General features: G+C 40.6%; 2 protein-coding genes across 4 annotated transcripts; one reads left to right on the top strand and one right to left on the bottom strand.

Annotated features, from left to right (window-relative positions):
* Positions 1 to 907: 907 nt before the first annotated feature.
* LOC113021426 (uncharacterized) lies at positions 908 to 24,330 on the bottom strand. Of its 3 annotated transcripts, none has more exons than XM_026166082.2 (12): positions 24,280 to 24,330; positions 24,070 to 24,171; positions 23,878 to 23,971; positions 23,576 to 23,632; positions 22,582 to 22,614; positions 19,478 to 21,196; positions 10,809 to 10,826; positions 10,641 to 10,661; positions 9,593 to 9,687; positions 5,080 to 5,115; positions 4,469 to 4,516; positions 908 to 3,839 (listed from the first exon to the last, which is right to left on the bottom strand). In XM_026166082.2, exons 1-12 carry the CDS (start codon positions 24,292 to 24,294, stop codon positions 3,759 to 3,761), a joined length of 2,319 nt encoding a protein of 772 aa, XP_026021867.2. In that variant the 5' UTR covers positions 24,295 to 24,330; the 3' UTR covers positions 908 to 3,758. The 3 variants fall into 3 exon arrangements, 2 of the variants coding, with proteins under 2 accessions (XP_026021867.2, XP_026021868.2); XR_013908925.1 differs by having other exon boundaries at positions 3,748 to 3,839; positions 4,972 to 5,115; XM_026166083.2 differs by lacking the exon at positions 19,478 to 21,196.
* On the top strand, positions 11,132 to 16,508 carry LOC113018462 (uncharacterized). Its single transcript, XM_080300654.1, has 7 exons — positions 11,132 to 11,289; positions 14,549 to 14,631; positions 14,729 to 14,840; positions 15,157 to 15,245; positions 15,358 to 15,530; positions 15,694 to 15,871; positions 16,297 to 16,508. The coding sequence occupies exons 1-7, from the start codon at positions 11,132 to 11,134 to the stop codon at positions 16,431 to 16,433; spliced, it is 930 nt and encodes a 309-aa protein (XP_080156780.1). The 3' UTR covers positions 16,434 to 16,508.
* Positions 24,331 to 24,560: the final 230 nt, after the last annotated feature.

Here is a 24,560-nt window from a genome sequence, read left to right as displayed (position 1 = left end):
AACGTGTACAACCATTGGAGATGTGAGCAGGACAGACGGAACAACAGACGGAAAAAGTGTGGACTTTATACCAGTTTTTAAATTGTGTTGATCGGCCACGTAAAACCAGAGTTGTGATAAAAAAATAAAAATAAAATAAAAATAGGCAATGTTTGTTTTTCTTCCTGAATACTATAATTGTTTATATTTGCTGCGGGAAGAAACGGTAAAAACGGCGTTTTATAAGAAAAAAGGCTCGAAAGCCTGTGAGCAAAAACAAACCCCACCCCCCTCTTCCTTTCCTATTCGTCCAAGAAAGTACCATGTCGACCAATCAAAAAATGATATGGCAACGTGGCATCTAGTTGTTAAGAAACGGGGTGAATTTTTAGGAGTGACGGCGGTGTTTTGAGATGTGAGAGATTTGAGACGTTTAGTGCAAATCTTGTGTAGTTAGTGTGTAGTGTAGTTTCGTTGTGTGTGTCAGAACAATGAGGCGACGGCTGAATGTTACAGGTGTTACAGCAGTGATACATCTGCTGCTGTCAGGCCTGCAGGTATCAGGCTGTTGTTCTCCTTCATCGCATAGTGGACAGAAATTATTTTTTTGGAGTGGCACAAATAATTTTGTGTGGCATCAGATTTGATGCAGAACAGCTGATTGTTCTGTAAATAGTTTGAAATGTTTATTGAAAAAAAAATCGCCTTGGCTGCATTAAAAAAAAAAGCTGCAAAAAACTTTGTTTGCATAACTCAGTTACTTTTTTTGAAGAACTATATAAATAATTGCCCAACATTGGTCGTTATATACTGTATTTTGCAGACAGAGTTACAGGACTCTCTCCCAGACCACAGACTCATAATACAAGTCAGAGATTTAAAAAATAAATAAAAAAAAAACAAAAGAAAGACAGTTGTGTTTTCAAAATTGGAGTTCAAGTTATTTTTACTTCCAATAGTGTTAACATACTGCACAGGTCAATGACTAGAATTTTTTAATTTTTCATTGTAAGTGGGGCCAAAGCAGTTAATTAAAAGTCGTCTAACATAAATGTAAATGCTGTAATTTGATTATTTTAAACAGTAGCACTGCCAGGCTTCTACCTTTCTACCTTTAAAACCCAGAGAGCAGCCAAATGGCTTTTAGCTAAGCTTTAGCTTCAGCAAAGTGGAAGCTAAATTGGCTAGTCATTCATATGTAAATTAGGTTGTTACCTGGGAATTCTGGAGGGGAGGGGGGGTGTGTGATTGAGGGGGTGGGGGAGCTGCTAAAAGCTGTGAACTTCCTTTTGTGTTCGTCTTGATGCATTCTCAATCATCCAGGGAAATCTCCAAAAGTCACCAACTTGGAGTGTTTCAGTTTGCCATCTTAGGGAGAAATCAACACACATGGGTGTATGTCCTTTGTTGCTGAGATTTATTGATAAAAACAGTACAAACCAACCATTTGTACACATATTTACAAATGGCCTGCTGAGTGGTGCACGGAGCATGTTCATTGGTTCATGGACCTCCCTGAACTAATGGCATTTATTGCAATTGTCATCTTGCGGGGGGTTAACAGGGTTCCATCTCTAAATGACTGCTGGTCAGCAAACCTGGGAAACCCACAGATCATTGGAACTATGGCACGAAACAGCTTCCAAGACATCATGCAACACCTACGCTTTGATGACAAGTCCACCCGCAGTGATCGAGCAAAGACTGATAAGTTCGCTGCAATTTCCAGTGTGTGGGGATCATTTGTCACCAACTGCATCACGTGCTACAACCCTGGTCTACATATCACCGTTGATGAACAGCTTTTCCCATCAAAGACTCGGTGCTGTTTCCTGCAGAATATTGCAAGTAAACCTGACAAGTTTGGGATCAAGTTTTGGGTGGCCTGCGACCTAAAATCCAAGTACATTTGCAATGTCTTCCCATATCTTGGCAAGGACCCCAATCGTCCCACTGGGGAGAGACTTTCTGACAATGTAGTAATGAGGCTGATGGAACCATTCCTAGACAAGGGCAGAAATGTTACCACGGACAATTTTTTCACATCGCTTTCACTTGCGCAAAAACTTCTTGGACGGAAAACCACCATCCTCGGCACAGTCAACAAGATTCGCAGGAAAATTCCTCAATCCACTAGACAGATCGCAATGAATTCACCACTCAGGTATGTTGCAGGTCTTTTGTGGTTCTATGTTTATGTGTTTCACTGTGTGTAAAAGGGCTATGGAAATAAAAATTTATCTTATTTCTTAGGTGTTTTCAGGAACACGGCAACTGGCCAGCGCCGTGTTCCTCTGCGGACAGTGTACTCCCGAACCATCTGGTCCATCACATCCACGCCACACTTTGTTTTGTTGTAAAGGGTGACAGTGTTTGGCTTCCTTTTGATAGTGTTATCAGTCTGAACCACGCTGTGCATGCTGCTAAGAATATAGACTGTCTTCTTCCGTTTGGCCGCATATGCCGTCAGCGTGGCAGCAGAGGTTGAAAACACCTAAGAAATAAGATAAATGGATAGTACTGGATGGTACTTGGATTTTAGGTCGCAAGCCACCCAAAACTTGATCCCAAACTTGTCAGGTTTACTTGCAATATTCTGCAGGAAACAGCACCGAGTCTTTGATGGGAAAAGCTGTTCATCAACGGTGATATGTAGACCAGGGTTGTAGCACGTGATGCAGTTGCTGACAAATGATCCCCACACACTGGAAATTGCAGCGAACTTATCAGTCTTTGCTCGATCACTGCGGGTGGACTTGTCATCAAAGCGTAGGTGTTGCATGATGTCTTGGAAGCTGTTTCGTGCCATAGTTCCAATGATCTGTGGGTTTCCCAGGTTTGCTGACCAGCAGTCATTTAGAGATGGAACCCTGTTAACCCCCCGCAAGATGACAATTGCAATAAATGCCATTAGTTCAGGGAGGTCCATGAACCAATGAACATGCTCCGTGCACCACTCAGCAGGCCATTTGTAAATATGTGTACAAATGGTTGGTTTTTTGTACTGTTTTTATCAATAAATCTCAGCAACAAAGAACATACACCCATGTGTGTTGATTTCTCCCTAAGATGGCAAACTGAAACACTCCAAGTTGGTGACTTTTGGAGATTTCCCTGGATGATTGAGAATGCATCAAGATGAAACACAAAAGGAAGTTCACAGCTTTTAGCAGCTCCCCCACCCCCTCATCCACACACCCCCACTCCTCTCCCTCCAGAATTCCCAGGTAACAACCTAATTTACATATGAATGACTAGCCAATTTAGCTTCCACTTCGCTGAAGCTAAAGCCTAGCTAAAAGCCATTTGGCTGCTCTCTGGGTTTTAAAGGTAGAAAAGCCAAATGGCTGCTCTCCGGGAGTTTAATTAATAAACCATGTGACTGGGCTGGATTAGATGCCGGCAGACTCTCTCATCGGCACCAATATTCCTAATGTAACAAGCCCGGTGTAGTTCTTCTGGCAAGAACTTGGTCACTTAAAACCAGTACAGCAGTAAAACATTTTACATGAGGTGGACAGTTTATTGCTTGGACGTGGAGCTGGGGTAATCCACAAAACCTTCTTGATTTGCGACTGCAGAGCAGGTACATGAATAGGCATGCTGCGGCTTGTTCGGTCTCACTCTTCTTCACAAGTTTATCCTCCTTAGGGCTCAGAGTCATTCACAGACCACCTTTTCTTCATCTGGAGTGTTAACAAGCTGTATAGAGCAGATCCTCGTACCCAGATTCTGCGATGGCCAAATTTAGAAAAGATTTTCTCATCAGTCCGGAACTTCTAAAGATGTGTTCTGTGTGGGCAAGGGCTTTCAATTATGGTGGTTTCAGGTGAATTTATGATGATGGAACTTTCAGGTGTCTGTATGATAAAGAGAAAGAGAGAAGTGTTTAGTCTGTGTATTATCAAGTCAAGTGTTTGCTTGACTCGTGAAACAAACAAACTGAGACTGGACACTTGTAGATGCACGAGGGGGGCGACAGCTAAGCTGGGTTAGAACAGATCTAACCCAGGCAGCTGAAAAATCAAGCCACTGTTGCAGTCCCCAATCTGCAGTTGCTCTAATCAGGTCCCTTGAGTATGTTTACAGCCTGTTAGAGAAAATGCCCAGGGTCTCTGTGGCAGAATGAATGGCTGTAGTCAGCTCTTATCAGTCCAAAAGTTATGGCTGCGTAGTCCATATCTTTGGGTAAGCTTTCAAGTGGAGCGGAGTAGAGCTCGCTTTACACCCTGGGCTGTGTATCTGAACTGTGATCTTTTCCAAAACCTAAGTAGTTTTGTTGCTTAGACCTCCATGTATCAGACAATACAATAGAAATAGAGGTAGTCAGTAAGTGAAAGTACATTTAAATCAGTCAAGGCTGCGTTTCTGTTTGTTTTATAATCCATTCTGGTCTAATTCAACCATCAGTCAAGGAAACCACGTGTGTGAAACATTAAGTCTTTTAAAAGGCACCGTTTATGAAAGTAGTAGTATAGTAAAAAATTACCATTAATAAAATGGAACCCTCTCCAATGTCGCTGCGAAATGTGTTACGCTAAAAAGAGAAGAAAATAATACTGTTAAAGCACAAACACCCTGACCAGGGTTTAACACAAAGTGGACTCCACAAATGTTAAGAAACAGACAAATCACTTCTGTTGTTCTTATTACTGAAATTCATTAGCAAGTAAGACTATAATAAAGACTCAGTCACAAATAGCTGAGTTGAAAACATTTCAAAGTATATTAAAAATTATATTAAAGAGACAATGTCCTAAGTAAACACGAGCTGTTACACTGTGGTTGAAAGGTTTGTCACTGAAATCTGAGTTTGTTTGCACCTTTATTTTCCATTATCTGCATTTGTCATTCAAAATCTAGTTTAAACTTCATTCCATCGAGCACAGCGACTAGGCTTTCATGAAAATCCTTTCATAAATATTTGTGATATGATGTGATATTCAGATCCCCCCCTTATAATAGAGACATGCAAGAGCCCACCCCTCTCACTTCATGCTTTCAAATAACTGCAACTTTAATTGGATCCTAATTCTCCGAGCTTCAGTCACAGTGTAGCATCCATCAGTAGCATCCACAGTCTTAAAAAAATATCTGTACCACTGTCATCGCCTCTTCTTCTTTCAAGTTTGGAATCTGAAGCAGAAATGAGACAGAAGCCAAAGTCAAAGTTAATTTCCTCATCAAAGTGACAAATTTGCTATTACGTAAAGTTTAACACATACTCTGTCATGTTCTCACAGAAATTATACAGGAATTGATCTTCTGATTCTGATGAATAACAATATGTCTGGGTAAATGCTGCTATACCCTTGTATAGAGCAGGACGATATGACCTAAAATATTTATCACGATATACTTTTGAAAATTTGAGATAACGATATAACTGACAATATAATTGACACGAGACAAAATTCTTTACAACTCCACAACTTTATTAGTGCAAAAAAAAAAAAAAAAACCCAATGATTTTCACTTAAACAAGCAGCTGTTTTTTATGTCCAAGTTATGTAAAAATTTATAAGTGCAAATGCAAATTCCTCGCTGACAGTTTAACCAAAAGGCATTTCCAGTGGAAACTGGCCGACATATCCTCAGCATAACCATGTATAATATCCACAACACTTAAAAAGAGCTTATACACACACACACCCAATACAGTAATATTATGTTGAAGCACAGTACGCATCGCTCCGCCTACGATAGCCGTAATGCTCCGGCAATCCATCAAGCGGTGCGGCTTCGTAGCTTAGCAAAGTCGTACTGAAACATTTGACAGATTTTCGAGCGCCGTGCACATAAAATCGTTTCGAGGTCAGTAAACACAACCAGAGTTCATACATAAGGCACACGGGATTATAAGGGGCTCTGTCGACTTTCAGAAAAATCAAAGGATTGATTTTAAGTGTGCCGTATTTTCCAAACAACACGGTAATAACGACGGCCCGCTAGCATGCGCTACCAAAAATAGTGCTTTGTTGTGTATCTGACGGACGAAAGCTGAACCAGTTCCACACCACTGAAGCTGCAGCATTTTTACAAACCTGGGGCCCGTTCTTCGTACCTCGCTAAGTAAGTTAGCTGGAGTTGATTGTTGACGATTTCGTGTGATCTTGGATCGTTCGGTTCCCCGAAGCTCATCCGGGACTTGCTGCCATAGCAACAGAGCCGTAAGCGTAAACCTGCTCGGGAGCAGGCTTACTTTATGTAAACAGGATTAGATCGCGGCCACGCAGGTATGTCCGCTTCATTTATACGAAAGCAAAAGCGATATTCCACCACTGTTTCACCATAAATAAATATTATCAATGTAACTAAAGATAATGCAGTACTTGATCCTGCAGCACTTGATCCATTTATTGATTTCATACAGATACATACAGGTCATTTCCTAAAAAAGGGAAATGTACTATTAACATTCTATTACATGTATGTGATTATTACAGATGTAATTCATATTTCAGAGTAGTAATAGTAAATTACTTCGTGTAATCAAGATGAGAGACCACGGCTATAAAAGCGAAGGGGGATTTGGGAAGCCTGTCGCAGCCATGTCCTGTCCGTTTACGCGACCAACCCATTGCGGAAGGTGCAAGATTGATAAGGAGAGTCCTCAGAATTCAGCGTATATTGCGGGATAGACAGGATCCTTTAGCTCAGCGCGACAGTGTGCTCATTGAGAGATATCGATATTCCCGTGAGGGTATTATTTACTTAACCAACTTGTTGACGAGGGGGTGCAGGACCACCACCTGTCTTTTTTTTTTGCTCTGCCCTTTTCTTGGTTGCTGTTATAAACAAACAGATTATTTCAGGGTCTCTTTTCAAGAGACTAAAAGCAATATAAGTGATAAATATTACCATTCTGTAGAATATTCGTATATTTCACTTTTACTTGTTCCCATGTGCTAGTGGGTCCTGTCGTGGCTCTAATGTGAAAGAGGATATAATGTAATATAATATGATATAATGTAATATAATAAATCTACCCTACCGTCTACTGGTTTTGGCCAGAGGGGCCGATGGCGCGATATGGCAGCCTGGCTTCTGTCAGTCTGCCCCAGGGCAGCTGTGGCTACAACCGTAGCTGCCTCCACCAGTGTGTGAATGTGAGAGTGAATGAATAGTGGCATTGTAAAGCGCTTTGGGTGCCTTGGAAAGCGCTATATAAATCCAATCCATTATTATTATTATTATTAAATTACTTACGAGTTTAATTTGTCAGCAACTTCCTGCCAGCCCTCTCTCCTTGCTTTTGCAGCCTTTGCAGTGTTCCCTTGCGTTTTAATTAAACTCTGAAACTCCTGAAATCCCTCACTCAAGAGTTCTTGCTCTGCTGCCGAAAAATACCGAGCGCGCTCCTTCGACATTTTCGCCGACCAATCAAAGGGTTGCCGATCAATGTTTCTACTATCGATGCGTAGCCCCTTTTACGGCACCCAGTGATCTCACATTACTTCATCCAACTGTACTGATCGTCAACAGCAGGTGTGTTCGGGGAACCGGATTGGCGAGCTCACGGTTAGCGCGATGGTTTGGTCTTGGATGTGTCATTTGATCTTGGATGTAGTAAGCAACGTACGAAGAACGGGCCCCAGTTCTGGTTTCATTCATCAATCCGCTTTCGCTCTTCTCATTCTCCGTCGCCGCCATGCTTTTTCCGCCATGTGCGTATGAAAACAAAGGCACTGCACATGCGTGTTTCACCCATATTCTATCGCGATATTTTCTTATCGTTGCCCAACATTATACCGATGTTACCGTGAACGGTATGATATGGCCCAGCCCTACCCTTGTATTCTTTAAGCCACAGGTATCACACACATGGAGAAGTTTCAGATTTCTGACGTTTTACTGTATTGTCATAGCTTTTCACAATTTTCTCTACTGATAAAGACCTTGCTATCATAATACACAAAACAAAGTAATTAGATAAGAGTTCAATAATAACCATTAAAAAAACAAAACATCAAATTTCCTCCTTTTCAGTATTACTGTAAATTTCAATTCCACAAAGGAAGACAGTTTATTTGAAAAACTGGAATTTTATGTGAATTTATGGGAATTATTCTCCTTTTTTCTGTAATTTTACACATTTAGCCATGCTGGAAGATTTCTTTCATGTACTATAGCAGCATTTGTTTATGATTTAGAAAAACTGAGAGAATACTGTTGAAACTGCACTATTTTTATACACTCAACAAAAATATAAACGCAACACCTTTGTTACTGCTCCCATTCCCCATGGGATGGACGTAGAGACCTAAAATTCATTCCAGATACACAATATAACCATCCCTCCCAAACAGTGGTCACAAATCAGTCCAAATGTGTGGTAGTGGACACATCTGCTATATTGAGATAATCCATCCCACCTCACAGGTGTGCCACATCAGGATGCTGATCTGACATCATGAGTAGTGCACAGGTGTACCTCAGACTGCCCACAACAAAAGGCCACCCTGGAATGTGCAGTTGTGTCTCACAGCAAAATGCCACAGATGCCACAAGCAATGAGGGAGCGTGCAATTGGCATGCTGACAGCAGGAATGTCAACCAGATCTGTCGCCCGTGCATTGAATGTTCATTTCTCAACCATAAGCCGTCTCCACAGGCGTTTCAGAGAATATGGCAGCACATCCAACCGGCCTCACCACCGCAGACCTCGTGTAACCACACCAGCCCAGGACCTCCACATCCAGCAGGTTCACCTCCAAGATCGTCTGAGACCAGCCACCCAGACAGCTGCTGGAACAATTGGTTTGCACAACCAAACAATTTCTGCACAAACTGTCAGAAACCGTCTCAGGGACGCTCAACTGCATGCCCGTCGTCCTCATCGGGGTCTTGACCTGACTCCAGCTCGTCGCCGTAACAGACTTGTGTGGGCAAATGCTCACATTCGATGGCGTCTGGCACGTTGGGAGAGGTGTGCGCTTCACGGATGAATCATGGTTCACATTGTTCAGGGCAGATGGCAGCTGAGAATGTCCCAGTTCTTGCATGGCCAGCATACTCACCGGACAAGTCACCCATTGAGCATGTTCGGGATGTGCTTGACCGGCGTATACGACAGCGTGTACCAGTTCCCACGAATATCCAACAACCTCGCACAGCCATTGAAGTGGAGTGGACCAACATTCCACAATTGACAATCTGATAGACTCCATGCGACGATGTGTTGCACTGCATGAGGCAAATGGTGGTCACACCAGATACTGACCGGTTCTGGGTCCCCAGACCCCCAAAAACTGCACATTCCAGGGTGGCCTTTTGTTGTGGGCAGTCTGAGGTACACCTGTGCACTACTCATGATGTCAGATCAGCATCCTGATGTGGCACACCTGTGAGGTGGGATGGATTATCTCAATATAGCAGATGTGCCCACTACCACACATTTGGACTGATTTGTGACCACTGTTTGGGAGGGATGGTTATATTGTGTATCTGGAATGAATTTTAGGTCTCTACGTCCATCCCATGGGGAATGGGAGCAGTAACAAAGGTGTTGTGTTTATATTTTTGTTGAGTGTATTAAATATGGATTAAATGTGTAGTTGGACATCCTTACATCTCTGCTTTAAGCAACAATCACATCTGAGCTCCCACTCACCTCATTACTCCTTTGAAGCCTCTGCGTGTACATGTAAAAAGCCACCGCCCAAAGGAAGTTGGTGAAGGTAAGGACACCTATTATAATGTGTAGGACTGTTTAAGAAGAGATTGAATATCTATTAAGTTCAAAATAACAGTCCCTTGATAACACATATTTATGCATGAATAAAAATTGTTGGGCTACTAAGAAACTTGTGCTCTAACAGAAAAGGCTCCAAAAAAGGGCCTAGAAAACTTTATATTTAACTAGACTACGTCTATATTTAATAGATATAGTACACACTGTATAGTTGCGCTTTTTTAAAGCGCTAAAATATGGTGCAAAATCTCCAAAAGTGGATTCTGATCATCTGAACGTAGCATTTGTGGGAGAAACGGTCTTTCCCTTTTCACGTAAATGGCCTCCTTGACTCCGCCCTCAAACCAGCGTTCCTCCCTGTCCAGGATGTTACATCCTCATCATTGAGTGTCCACTGGCCTGTAGGTGTAAAGACTGCAGAGTCCTGGCCTGACGAGGTAGGTCTTCTGTGTTGTGCCATCCTCTTAGCCAGAGGTTGTTTGGTTTCCCCGATGTATAAATCCTGACAATCCTCCTGCACTTAACAGCGTACACTATGTTACTCTGTGTCGAGGGACCGATCCTTGGGGTGGACCAATTTTTGGCGCAGCGTGTTTTGGGGTTTAAAAGCCACAGAGACCCGGTGTTTAGAAAAAAATGCATCTCAACTTCTCCAATACTCCTGACACGTACGGGATCACTACAGGTTTTTGCTTTGGCAGGACGCTACGTCCAGATGAACAGAATCAACTTTTGGTGATTTACTTACCTGGATGATTGAGCATCGTCAAGTGCAAAATTCTGTAATTAGTTTTATTATTTAAAAAATTATTTTTAGTTTAAGAATGATTTTTTTTTTTTTTTTTTTCAAAGTGGCGGATCGCTTTTTGAATTCACCAGTTTCATTAAAGCATGTTTGGTACTACAACAAAATTGTCCATATACATTTTACTGAAGTAAGAAAAAGTTACGAATAAAACAAGCTTACTGCGCGCTTTTTTTCCAGCACCTATGGAAGAAAGGAAAGACTGTATGAGAGCAATGCAATTGAACACATTACATCAGAGCAAAAACAAAAACAAAGTCAGGAAAAACTATACTAGTAATATAGTATAACTATGAACTACATTCTTTGTTTATTTCAGTAAAAACTTACTTTCGCCCTGCAATGTTTCTGTGAAAGAAAGAAAAGACTGTATAAGTACAACAGCAAAAAACCCTTTTTAATCCGAGTACAGCATCAAGACAGTTAAACTTGTGGGACATTGTTGTGGTCAGGAAAGTAGCAGAGGAGGTTGTTAGTCATTTTCAGCTGCTTTGGTGTTAATGAAATCCACAATGCACTAGAGGGGCAACAACGAGACAAAAAGGAATGGTTGCACAGCTGGAGGACACTGACCTTTTTCCCTCCTTATCTTTTCTGACTGCTTTTCGCTAGTTTTGCATTTGACTGGGGCCAGTGTCATTACTGGTAGCGTGATGGGATGCCTGAACCCTACAGAGGTCACACAGATAGTCCAGAAGGTTTTCCGTCTCTCCCAGCACAGTTTCAAGAGCATAGAGGAGATTCTACGACAGGTAGTTACTCAGAGAGCTCGACAGGATTTTAGAAGGTCCTTAACCCATCAGCGTGACCGGTATCTGCTCCTTTGTGCAAGGAGGAACAAGATGAGCACTGCTAGGCTACATAATGATCTCGAGCAGGCCACTGGTGTGAATGTCTCTAACCAAACAATCAGAAACAGACTTCATGGTCTGAGGGCCCGAATTTATAAAATACCAGAACTGGCAGGTTCACCACTGGCGCCCTGTATTTTTCACCAATGAGTGCAGGTTTTAGGGTCTTGTTCACGAGTGAGTGGAGAGGAAACTGAGAGACTGACAAACGCATTGGGGTGGTGAACAAATTCCTGAGTCACTGCCATCAGTAGACTGTAGTGAAAACCTGATTGATAGGAACTCAATGTTCCTCACATCAGTGGAGGAAAAAGAAATAATTGACATTGTACACATGTGCAAATATAAAACATCTACTGATTGTAATGATATTGACATGAAAATCGTCAAGAAGGTGATTGAAGGAATTGTAGGACCTCTAACATATATTTGCAACTTATCATTTCAGACGGAAAAGTGCCAAACAAAATGAAAATAGCTAAAGTTGTGCCGCTGTATAAAACCGGGGATCGACGCCACTTCACAAATTACAGGCCTGTTTCTTTACTACCACAATTCTCCAAAATCCTAGAAAACCTGTTTAATAAACATTAGACAAATTCTTAGATAAATATAAATTACTCTGACAGTCAATATGGATGCAGATCAAAAAGATCAACATCTCTGGCATTAATCGAATCAATTGAGGACATTACGAATGCTATAGATCAGAAACAGTATGCAGCTGGAGTATTTCTGGATCTCAAGAAAGCATTCGACACAATCAATCATGACATATTAATTAATAAACTGGAACGGTACGGGATCAGGGGGGGTTGTACTGCAATGGGTGAAAAATTATTTATTTGATCAACTGGTCTCTGAATGCTATTGACACCCTTTTCTCAACGAGAAATCTGGGCTCGGGAGAGCCTGAGTGCCCTGGAGGGACTTTCCCTGCCGGATACACGATGGACGGGTGGCAGAACTGGAGGATCATGTGCCTGGCGGGACTGTCGATCAAGGACGCTGAAGATATCTATCTATTCGGAACCATGATAACAGGGTTCATGCTGATCGGAGTTGGCTTAGCCCTGGTTTATCGGAGAAATAAGAGAGCGGAACCGGCTGTTCAAACCCCCCCCAAGGCTGCCCGCTGGAATCGAAATGGAATGAGGCGCAACCTCTCACAACGAACGTAATATGGTCAACACCTTGGAGACGCTTGCAGCTGCTGTGAAGGCTCAAAACAACACCATTGAGCGTATGAGGGGAAACATCAGAGAGAGGCCTGCTCAAAATGAGACCCTTGAGCGACAGTTGGAAAACATCGCGGAACGGATCACTGCAGTTGTGAGGTCTCAGAATCAAAAGAATGATAACACCATGGAACAGAAGTTTGATACCATCATGGGGAGGCTCGCGACTCTCCAACGGAAATTAACAAAACCAACATAAACATTGCGGATCCCCATCACGGCGCCAGCTGCAGGCCCAAGGCTGGAGCCGAACAATCACTCCCTGATAACGACTGTGTTACGGCTATTCTTCCCATCCCATGCAAGGACACCTGGATTGGCTGGAGGACTGTTTACTTAGCCCGATAGGCCGAAGGACACTGTCTCAGCTAAACTATGGACACGCACACACACACACACTTACACTGATAAGCACTCACTCATCCCCCCTCCCTTTCCAACGCCTTCGATGCTTGTGCCCTCCCGGGGAAGATAGCAGTCAACTGGACCAGCACAGATGCTGCAGGACCGGATGCGCTGTCTACACCGGCTCTCTCTTACCCTTTACCCGCCCCTGTTGCTTGTCTTGTGTTTCTATGGTGTATTGATAGTCATGTCCCAGATAGCAAGGAGACATTGAACAGATGTTGATTTTCCATCTGAACCATCAGAATCGTCAGGATTGAAATGTCAACACAAAACCAGTGTTGAAACAACATTGAAATACTGATGAAACCTGACACTGACATTGAAATAACATTGATTCACTGTTGTTCTGTCATCGTTGATTGTTGATCTATGTATAGTTGACAAGGTGACAACAATCACGTTGAAAAACCATCGATTTATGGTTGAGCGGGAAATTAAAGCTGCTACCACTTGGACTATTCCGCAGCACCCCTATCACATTGGTACATCCCTCCAGGTAACCATTGTCTTGTACAGTAGAGCGGGACATTAGATTTACTCTCAGCGGAATTGACCGGAGAAGGTATAAGTTCATGCACTGCACTGGCCTGCACCACGATTAGTATAAGGTAAGAATGAATGACTTTTGTTCTATTCGTTATTTCCACGGTTGCATTTGAATAACAGTAAAAAAAACAAAACAAACTTGTTAATGTAAAGTTTCGGATAAAATGTGGGAGCCCGAAATTGTGTCTACTTTCTTCTTACAATCCGGCAACAAATAAATTGCACTGCAAACAAAGTCTATCAACAAAGAAAACATTTTCGTTTCATACTTTTCCGTTATATTTCCTTACAAAGCTAGCTTTAACGCTTCGAGGGTTCCTTTGTTCTTGCCGTCGCCTCGGCGCTTGACCCAGACTTTCACTCTGTAGTTGCTTTTTAGCATAGTACTACAAAAAATTTTAAATCTGTGATATATGATTGATAAACGTAAAGGTAACTGTATAAATGTGTTCAATGACTTTGTTACTTTTAATGATTGGAGAGCACCCGCTTCGATTCGCACTCAATTCAAACTTTACGCTGCACGCTCACCTAACTTGCGTTTGCACCTTTTGTCCACACGTAAACTGCGTTTAGCATTTACGTGTGGACGAGGAAGACGGAGAAAACGCAGCGTCAAAGGTGTGCGCCTATTTTGACGCCACACTGTGCGCCAAGTTTTTGTCTCGGTGCCATGAATTCCTACAATGGCAGACTTAGACAAAATACTGTTAATGTTATTATCTTCAGTGTTTAAATGCTTACATATACGGGTTTGCTTGTAATTGTTGCCTATATACATTTTAAGCTATTATTTATTATTTAGTTTAATCAATAGATCAAGTTTTGTAGTGACTATGAAATATATTGTAATTATCTGTTTCCTGTTTATCCTAGACAGGGCAAAAAAGGACTCCAAATTAAAAAAAAGATAAAAATGAAAGACTGGTGCATTGTTCAGCACTGGTGGTACAGAAATAGTCCCTAGTTCATGGATAAATGGGGAGAAATTGTCATGGCCTCCATATCCTCTGTGAGACACATTCAGGATCCACGATGCAGTAAAGAGGAGAGTTCATCCTGGTTCAACATGGCTCACCTATGCACCAGTCCGACTTCTAATAAGCCATGGTGGGTATCATCTGGATTGGTGTTGTATAAATGTAACAATAACAAGTTTTTCATGTCCTAATTTATGTCTGGCCATACATTGTGTTTGTACTTCCAGACACATTTCACAAAGCAGAACGCAGTCTTCAGAAATATCTAAGTGAACACTGTGATACGTCTGACCTTCAGTCCGAAGCTGAAACTCAGACCAGTCATAAAAGAAAGCACAAGTAAAACTTTTTTTTATTTCACAAACATATCTTTGATTGCTAAGAATTTATGATCTTGTCTTTTATACATATCTGTGGTGCTTGCATACTGCAATATCACCACATAATATAGTCCAAAAAGTGGAAGCTTGTAAACTTTTTATAAATGCAAAGCCGTGTACACTTGTGCACTTCAAAAATTCCTTGTATACTGTACCTTCTTGCACATCTCCGTTTCCTGTGTGTGTTGTTATAAATTAAACTGTAACTTTAGGAAAAAATATTCCAAAAGCACATTTGTAATTACTTATGACCGTTTTCAACTTTTTTTCTTTAGACCAAATCCCCTGTACACATATAGTGACTCAGAGGATGAGCAGCCCACAAAGAAATGGTTTCCCCAGGCCCCTCGAGTGAAAATACCAGGTAATAAAATACTGTCTAGTGTCTTTGTACATATCTGTGTGTGACACAAGAAAACTTTTGACAAGTTGTCTGTATTCTTAAATACTTAAAAAAAATTATCTTTTTCTGTCAGACCTGACGAGAGCTGTTAACGAACTCCGTGAGGAGGTCAGAGCCATCCGCAATACCGGCTGCAATGAATCGGTAGATGCTGGGGTACTGCCTCTGGATTTGCCCTTGCACAACATTGAGGAGCTAAACAATGCAGAGCCAGCTCTTCAATCACAAGAGGCAAATAAGGCAATGGTAAGTATATAAAGGTTATATACACTTTGTAACTATAAAGTGTAATAGCTGTCAGATGTGATTTAAATACATAACAACGGCTTGTTGATTAAACACACAAGCACTTGCATACACATTTAAGACATGAGACACGCTAATTCCATCTCTTAAAATGTGTCTATAGGTGAGACGCTTTGCCTTGATTGGAAGGACCACACTGGAGGTGCGAGTCCGCCGTGTAATGGCTTATGCCATTACAAACGAGCTGGCCTCGGTACTAAACTGGGCAGGGAAAAAAACCAAGGACCAGACAAAGCAAAAAATGGCATTTAAAGATACAGCGCTCTGCAAATGCATATTTGGTAAGTTTTACCGTTTTTTTGCTATATTACTTTGTCTTTCTTAATAACAAGACTTTCATGTCCGGTTAATCTGGAGATGGAGTCTTTGGTCTTTGGCTTGTTTAGTCCTCGGGTTGTAGTTTGTACAGCCCGAGGACCCCATGTTTATTTTGTTTTAAAGGATACACGGCACACCATGCTAAGACTTATCACTTTTTCTGCTCATAGCTCTTTGGGAATCAAATGCGGCAGTTTGCAGATTTACGCCTGGTGACTTTCATGTTTATCAGCCTAGGAGTTTACATACTTTCTCCCCGCTGAAGACAGTTAACAAGAGCTTATTCACGTGCTCTAATTCACTTTTTTTGTTTGTGTGTGTGTGTGTGTGTGTGTGTGTGTGTGTGTGTGTGTGTGTGTGTGTGTGTGTGTGTGTATTTTTGTCCTAGATGGCCTGACGCAGCAGTTAGGGGCAAACTCTATGTCCGAGTTTGTCTTTGCGCAAGCAGTGCAGAAATGGCTCCGATACGCCCCAGATCGTTTGGGTGGTGCAGGACGCACATCATGCATCCCCATCCCAGAGTAAAAAATTACAAACTTCTGTGAAACATATAAATGTAAATAGGAAACTGTCTTTTAATAAAGTATTTAGCAAACGAAACATGACTATTGACCTTTTTTTTTTTTCTCTGTTACATCACATGCAATGCTTTCTTATTTTAGGATATTAATATTGACATGATACATTGTGAGACATTTGGGGTTTTTTTTATAAAGGGTGTCCAATTTAAGGAATAAGTACAATTATGTGTTTAGGTGGTTTAAGTATTGATGGAAACATGCAGTAGTTTAGTATTGGTTAAAATACCTATAAAGAAAGGTAGATTTCCAGTCATGATTTAACTGTTGTTTTAATAAAAAGCAACTGTGCGAAAGAGGTGGAAAATCAACACCATAGCTCAACAGTGTTTCAATATCAGAATCTGACATTGTTTCAATGTCAACAGTATTAGAAAATACAACGTTGAATCAATGTCAGGTTTCAACATTGATTCAACATCAAAACCTGACGTTGTTTCAACGTTAAAAAAGGGTGCAAGAGTGACGTTAGGTCAACGTCACACTTCAACGTTGATTCAATGACACAGCCTGATATTGACTCAACAGTGTTTCAATGTTTCCTTGCTATCTGGGTACCTTTCTGACATGTCTGCCCAATGTGATGTTTGTGTAAAGTTGGTCAGAAGGTTCCTTTGTAAGTGCGCATGCGCCATTAGCGTGCTGCCTGCTGTAACCCTAATTTCCCTCGGGATGAATAAAGTATTCTGATTCTGATTCCTCATCATGCTTGGACATTGCTTGTGGTGTTCCACAAGGCTCTGTACTGGGTCCAAAATTATTTATTATTTATATAAATAATATTTGTAAGGCATCTGATATATTAAAATTAGTATTATTTGCAGATGACACAAATATTTTTTGTTCTGGGGGAATCTAAAGGAGCTGCTGGATACAATTACTTCAGAAATGTGCAAAATTAAAAAATGGTTTAACAGGAACAAACTATCGCTAAATCCAAGTAAAACTAAAATTATCTTATTTGGGAATTCCCTTAGAAATGCACAAGTGCAGATTCATTTAGATGGTGTGGAAATTGAAGGAGTACTTGAACATAAGTTTCTTGGTGTGATTATAGATGATAAATTAAACTGGAAGTCTCATAAATCATATACATAACAAAATTTCAAGAAGTGTCTCAATCTTGAGTAAAGTAAAACACATTCTGGACCACAAATCACTCCACATTCTCTATTGTTCCCTGATTGCACCGTATTTGAATTACTGTGCAGAGGTTTGGGGCAATACTTACAAATGTTCGCTATCATCAATCTTTATATTACAAAAAAAAGGGCCATAAGGATAATCCATAAAACTGGTTACAGAGATCATACAAATCCACTATTCTTAAAATCAAAAATTCTAAAATTCACAGATCTGGTTCATTTTCTCACAGCACAAATTATATATAAAGCAATAAATAACCTGCTTCCTGACAATATTCTAAAAATGTTTTCTAAAAGGGAACGGGGATACAATTTGAGGGGGGAATTAAATTTAAAACATCCTCGTATCCGTACATTAAAAAGTTTTTGCATCTCTGTGTGTGGAGTGAAGCTGTGGAACAGACTAAGTAAAGATATGAAGCAATGTCCAAGCATGGCGCAGTTTAAAAAGCGGTTTAAGGAGACTGTTTTTACAGGGTATAGGGAAAAGGTAGAGATTTGATAGGATGTTCTTGTCTAATATTTTCATGTGTGTGCGCGCGTCTCACACACACACACACACACGTTTCTATATATATATATATATATATATAAAAAAAATACACATGACATATAATGTAATTGCAAGGAGGTATTTCTGTAGTCTATTGATACTAGATAGTGGAAAAGGGGTGGAATTAAATAAGCTTATGCTTCTTCCTGCTCCTTTTTGAACATGAAAGTTATTTGGAGTTGTGGTTGCTCGTTTTCCTTTTGTTTTGCTTTGTTCATTTGTCTCTTTTAATTCTATTTTGTTGTACTTTTTCAACATGTTCAAAATAAAGATTCAATCAATCAATGGTACTGCAATGAAATTTCAGCAAAACGGACTGCTGTATCATATTTTACTTTGATTTTCAGGCCTACTTTGAATTCAGCCCTCTGTAGGTTGTCCATTCATTCCTGACACATTATCCAGTTCTTGTCAGTATAAATTTCCAACAAAAATCTTCCCCTTTGTGATCTTAAGGAAAAAATCATATTGCTAAATTTTTTTCAGCAGTGTTTGATAGTCAGAATTTTTATTGTTGTTGTTGTTTTTAAACTTTGAGACATTCCAACAATCAAGAATGACAACACAACAGATTGGTGCAGCATAGAGTTTTGCATAGCAAATTTCTGGTGCTGACAGGGGCAGTGTTTAAAAAAAGAAAAAAAAAAAAGTGCGACAAAGTGCCTTTAACTCTCATTCCTTACAATGGCCAAGAGCATAAGGTATGAAACTGCTGGTCTTTCAGATTAAAGAGACTTTCAAATAAAGTAATTTCATTAGCAAAATTCAGGAAAGTATCTTTTAAAAATGAAGAAGAAAACATTATGGGCGATCGTGGCTCAAGAGTTGGGCGTTCGCCTTTTAATCGGAAGGTTGCCGGTTCGAGCCCCGGCTTGGACAGTCTCGGTCGTTGTGTCCTTGGGCAAGACACTTCACCCGTTGCCTACTGGTGGTGGTCAGAGGGCCCGGTGGCGCCAGTGTCCGGCAGCCTCGCCTCTGTCAGTGCGCCCCAGGGTGGCTGCGGCTACAATGTAGCTGCCATCACCAGTGTGTGAATGGGTGTGTGAATGGGTGGATGACTGGATATGTAAAGCGCTTTGGGGTCCTTAGGGACTAGTAAAGCACTATATAAATACAGGCCATTTACCATTTATCCTAACTAGTAGTGCAATATCTTTTCACAAAAGTTTTTATTATTATTACCCTTACCTGGACATTAGCTATGCATGCTATGCAATTCTCTTTACTGGATGGTTGATTCAGCTGCAGCTGAATACGTTGTCAGAATGATCATTAATCACTGACGTAACTTACCATCCTTCTGTTGCAAATTCAACGGGGATGATGGAGTTGTTATTGTTGAAACTGCTGTTGTTGAGACTTGTGGGTTTTTTGTTGTTGCTTCTGTGGTAGTTGTTGCAGAAGGTGTCGCTGTCGTCTTATTTGTTGTTGCTTCTGTGGTTGTTGTTGCTGTTGCAGAAGGTGTCACTGTCGTCTTATTTGTTGTTGCTTCTGTGGTTGTTGTTGCTGTTGCAGAAGGTGTCACTGTCGTCTTATTTGTTGTTGCTTCTGTGGTTGTTGTTGCAGAAGGTGTCACTGTCGTCTTATTTGTTGTTGCTTCTGTGGTTGTTGTTGCAGAAGGTGTCACTGTCGTCTTATTTGTTGTTGCTTCTGTGGTTGTTGTTGCAGAAGGTGTCGCTGTCGTCTTATTTGTTGTTGCTTCTGTGGTTGTTGTTGCTGTTGCAGAAGGTGTCACTGTCGTCTTATTTGTTGTTGCTTCTGTGGTTGTTGTTGCTGTTGCAGAAGGTGTCACTGTCGTCTTATTTGTTGTTGCTTCTGTGGTTGTTGTTGCTGTTGCAGAAGGTGTCGCTGTCGTCTTATTTGTTGTTGCTTCTGTGGTAGTTGTTGCAGAAGGTGTCACTGTCGTCTTATTTGTTGTTGCTTCTGTGGTTGTTGTTGCAGAAGGTGTCACTGTCGTCTTATTTGTTGTTGCTTCTGTGGTTGCTGTTGCAGAAGGTGTCGCTGTCGTCTTATTTGTTGTTGTTTCTGTGGTTGCTGTTGCAGAAGGTGTCGCTGTCGTCTTATTTGTTGTTGCTTCTGTGGTTGTTGTTGCTGTTGCAGAAGGTGTCACTGTCGTCTTATTTGTTGTTGCTTCTGTGGTTGTTGTTGCAGAAGGTGTCGCTGTCGTCTTATTTGTTGTTGCTTCTGTGGTAGTTGTTGCAGAAGGTGTCACTGTCGTCTTATTTGTTGTTGCTTCTGTGGTTGCTGTTGCAGAAGGTGTCGCTGTCGTCTTATTTGTTGTTGCTTCTGTGGTTGTTGTTGCAGAAGGTGTCGCTGTCGTCTTATTTGTTGTTGCTTCTGTGGTTGCTGTTGCAGAAGGTGTCGCTGTCGTCTTATTTGTTGTTGCTTCTGTGGTTGCTGTTGCAGAAGGTGTCGCTGTCGTCTTATTTGTTGTTGCTTCTGTGGTTGCTGTTGCAGAAGGTGTCGCTGTCGTCTTATTTGTTGTTGCTGCTTCTGTGGTTGCTGTTGCAGAAGGTGTCGCTGTCGTCTTATTTGTTGTTGCTGCTTCTGTGGTTGTTGCTGTTGCAGAAGGTGTCACTGTCGTCTTATTTGTTGTTGCTTCTGTGGTTGCTGTTGCAGAAGGTGTCGCTGTCGTCTTATTTGTTGTTGCTTCTGTGGTTGTTGTTGCAGAAGGTGTCGCTGTCGTCTTATTTGTTGTTGCTTCTGTGGTTGCTGTTGCAGAAGGTGTCGCTGTCGTCTTATTTGTTGTTGCTTCTGTGGTTGTTGTTGCAGAAGGTGTCGCTGTCGTCTTATTTGTTGTTGCTTCTGTGGTTGTTGCTGTTGCAGAAGGTGTCGCTGTCGTCTTATTTGTTGTTGCTTCTGTGGTTGCTGTTGCAGAAGGTGTCGCTGTCGTCTTATTTGTTGTTGCTTCTGTGGTTGCAGTTGCAGAAGGTGTCGCTGTCATCTTATTTGTTGTTGCTTGTGTGGTTGTTGTTGTAGCAGTACAGGCTGTTGGTGTTGTCGTTTTTGCTGCTGATGTTGGTGGTGGATTGAGTAAACATAAAGGTGGTTTAATAAATGTAATCACAGGGATTTTAAAGGTACAGAAAACTTAAGTATTTAGAGTTTGTCATACATTAATTATGTTAGTGGTCATAAAAATACATTTTGGGGGAAATTTCAGACCGTTTCCAAATTAATTATTAAGATTCTAAATCACTGGGTGATTTAACAGGTTGGTGTGAGAACTTCAGAAACTGCCTGAGATTTTCCTGTATACCCGTCTGTAGGGACCACACAGAGGACCTTTCTGTGAAGGGCTGCACACTGACCAGTACATTTAAAACATGACACTGTTTTACAAATGACTTTTTGTAAATTTGTGAATTTTCTATTACAAAATGTTTATTTAGCTGCTTTACAACAGTTTGGTGTTCTCTAGCTCAAAACACAGAAAAGCTTACTTGCAAAATACTGAAATGTTTCCAAATGTTAATCTTAACAGATAAAGCTTAGGAAATATGATCAAATATGTATTTCGTCCATGTGTGAAACTCAAAGTTTCTTTAAAGTTAGGATATTTACATAAAACAAAAACAAAATAAAAAACAAAAAAGAAACTTAGAGGTTTCTTTAAACATTTTTCTTGAATATACCTCTGTTAGCGTGAATTGTTATGTTGTCATTTTTATGCTTGCCAACTCTGATGAAAGAATTCCACTGTCCCCACACACACACACACACACACACACACACACACACACACACACACCCTTGTCTTAGAACCACGTGGACATTGCTTTGCTGTGATGTGTTTTGTGTGAACTGTTTCTCAATAAAAAGCAGCGAGAGGAGGCCAGATTTGGGGCACCTAATCAGAAAGTGCAAGTGAAACGATCGATCCCTTTTGCCTTGTTTTTTTTTTCCACGGGAATAAGTCCTGGATACTGGATGGGTCTGAGTTTAGACCCAACAACCTCCATTGGATGGAGTCTGACTGCTTTTAATCTCATTTTTGGGCAAAGAATAGAAAGACAGCAGCAGCTGCCAAGCACTGGAAAAAATTTCTTTTTTTTTTTTTCCATCTGCTAAACAGCAATTTCCAAAATAGAAAAACAAATATTCATCTTTTCCAATAAAATGAAAAATATAAGTCGCACTGTATGTGTGTGCATCCTCTTTTAGAAGTGAAAAGATTTTTCTTGTTCAGTCAAACACGGAGAACACACTTTGTTGTCGTTTTTCTGCTTTTAATGGCTAATCTTGATCAAATATAAAGTTTATGGCTGTATGATGGTCAACTGGGTATTTTTAGGATTTTTTTTTTTTTAAAGTAAATTTCTAGGATCTGACATCAGCTAGAAGCAAAACACACACATGCACTGTTTCAGCATTAATAAATAAAATGTGTTTCCTACCTGGGTTGGGAGAATCTCGCTTACACACTTTTTCTAAACAAAAAAGAAAAGAGAAAAATATGGAGACAAGGTTGTGAATTTTAAAGTCAACACACTGTAAAACATCCCAGTCACACATTGTTTAAAACCGAAACAAAACAACAGAAAATGTGGATGTAGGTTTCAGTACCTGTACACACATCTCCACACCGGCAGACACAATAGCAGCATGGACACACATGCTTACAATGACGTAAATACAAAGCGCCGACCCGACGCATCAGAATTGTGAGATGTCGGCTTTCTCATCTGACGGCACGAACGCAGACACGCTGTCGGGGCTGAAACCCGACATGTCACAGATTCTGATGCTGCAGGTTTCATCACTCTCCAACCAAAGTTCACTGAACCAGCAGGAAAAGAAGATCAAAACTACGCTTCACATTTGATAAACATCGTCTGTGTACTTCGAGGACAGTTTCCCATCTCAAATTTCTGTTTTCTGCATTATTTGCTTGCTTTTTAGTCTACTGTTGTGCACAGCACTGCACTGCCGTTTTGTTTGTTCAAAAATTACCTGTGACAAGAAAGTTTAAAGAAATGTAAACTTTTTAAAATTATACCAAATTGCAAATCTCTTAGCTATGTCTCTGATAACACCTCTGTAACTTTGCTCAGCAGCATCAGGTAATGTTCATATGCTGAGTTCAGTTTCAACTGCAGAATATTTTTAGGGTTATCTGCTATAAAAAAAAAAAATAAATAAAAAACAGGCCAGGAAAATCACCTTCATGTTTTTTCTGTTTCATCCTCAGTTACTACAAAGGCATCTGCTGTGATGGTTACACCTTTGATAAAGTCTCACAAGTGTCAGTACTGATACGTGATCAGAATTATAATATTTCTGACTGTCTGAGGCAAAATTTCCCCGATTGAAATCGAATCGAAACCTTGTGAATGGGAATCGAATCGGTCATAGAAATCAGTGACCATAGACCTGTGTATGTGTACTTACCGTACACTTTACAGATGTCTTCTGCAGTGGGTTTTTGTGATCCTCCATTTGTTTTGTCTTTGGTGAAAAAGAAGAAAAATGTTAGCGGTAAGAACCAGAAGTTCATTTTAGGTTTATTGTAGGAGATCCACATTTTACGGTTTGAGGAAGACCTGCTCCTTTTCTTCCTCTGAATTTCTAAAACGTCTAAGCTCGTTACAACAGTCGGTGTCACAGTGTTGCTTCTCACAAAGCCATTCAAGCAGCAAGTCTTTAAACTAACCACAGCTGAATGTTAGACAAGTATCAAAATGAGGCGATACCTCGTAGACCCTTGGCTATATTTGTCAAGCACATGAAGTGGTAGAAAGGGACACTGATGTTCTCATCCGCCTCGTTACATGGCGGTTTATAGTCCTGCAGGACAAACAACATGTTTATCAGATATAATCCTTGTTTAACCTGAGCAGGAAAAAACAAACAAAACTTGAAGAAGAAGAGATTTTTTTCCTTGCCATGTTATTCTCGTCCTTAAAACAGTCCCGTAGAAAGCAGGTATTTTCTGTTTTGCTGTTATCACAGTCTTCAGCTTCCGTTAAACTACATACAATGATGTCCTGCAATGAAAGGGCACATTTATCATTAACCAAATATAAGTCACTCCAACATAAACTTAAATACATTTGGACATTTTCTAGTTTTTAAACAATGTTTCACAAAGTTACCTCAGACTTGTTCATTATTTTGACGGTAATATTCTCTGGCAGCTCACTTGCTGCCTTCCAAGTACAGAGAGATGGTAAAGAAGCAAAAGACATCATTAGTTATATATTTGTTTATTATTAGTGAGTGATCATCACAACTAAAACTGCAACATGTCCAAAGAGAGTTAAATATACAAACACACAAATCTGCTGGGGTTAGAGGCTCCCAGAGGGCTGCAGGTTGTCAAAAGCCTGATCCCAAAACCCAAATCTGATTTATATCATCCTCATATTACCTTTTA

The sequence above is a fragment of the Astatotilapia calliptera genome, chromosome 4 (genome assembly GCF_964374335.1).
Source record: "Astatotilapia calliptera chromosome 4, fAstCal68.1, whole genome shotgun sequence".
Lineage (NCBI taxonomy): Eukaryota > Metazoa > Chordata > Actinopteri > Cichliformes > Cichlidae > Astatotilapia > Astatotilapia calliptera.
This window is presented reverse-complemented; position numbering and strand designations above follow the sequence as displayed.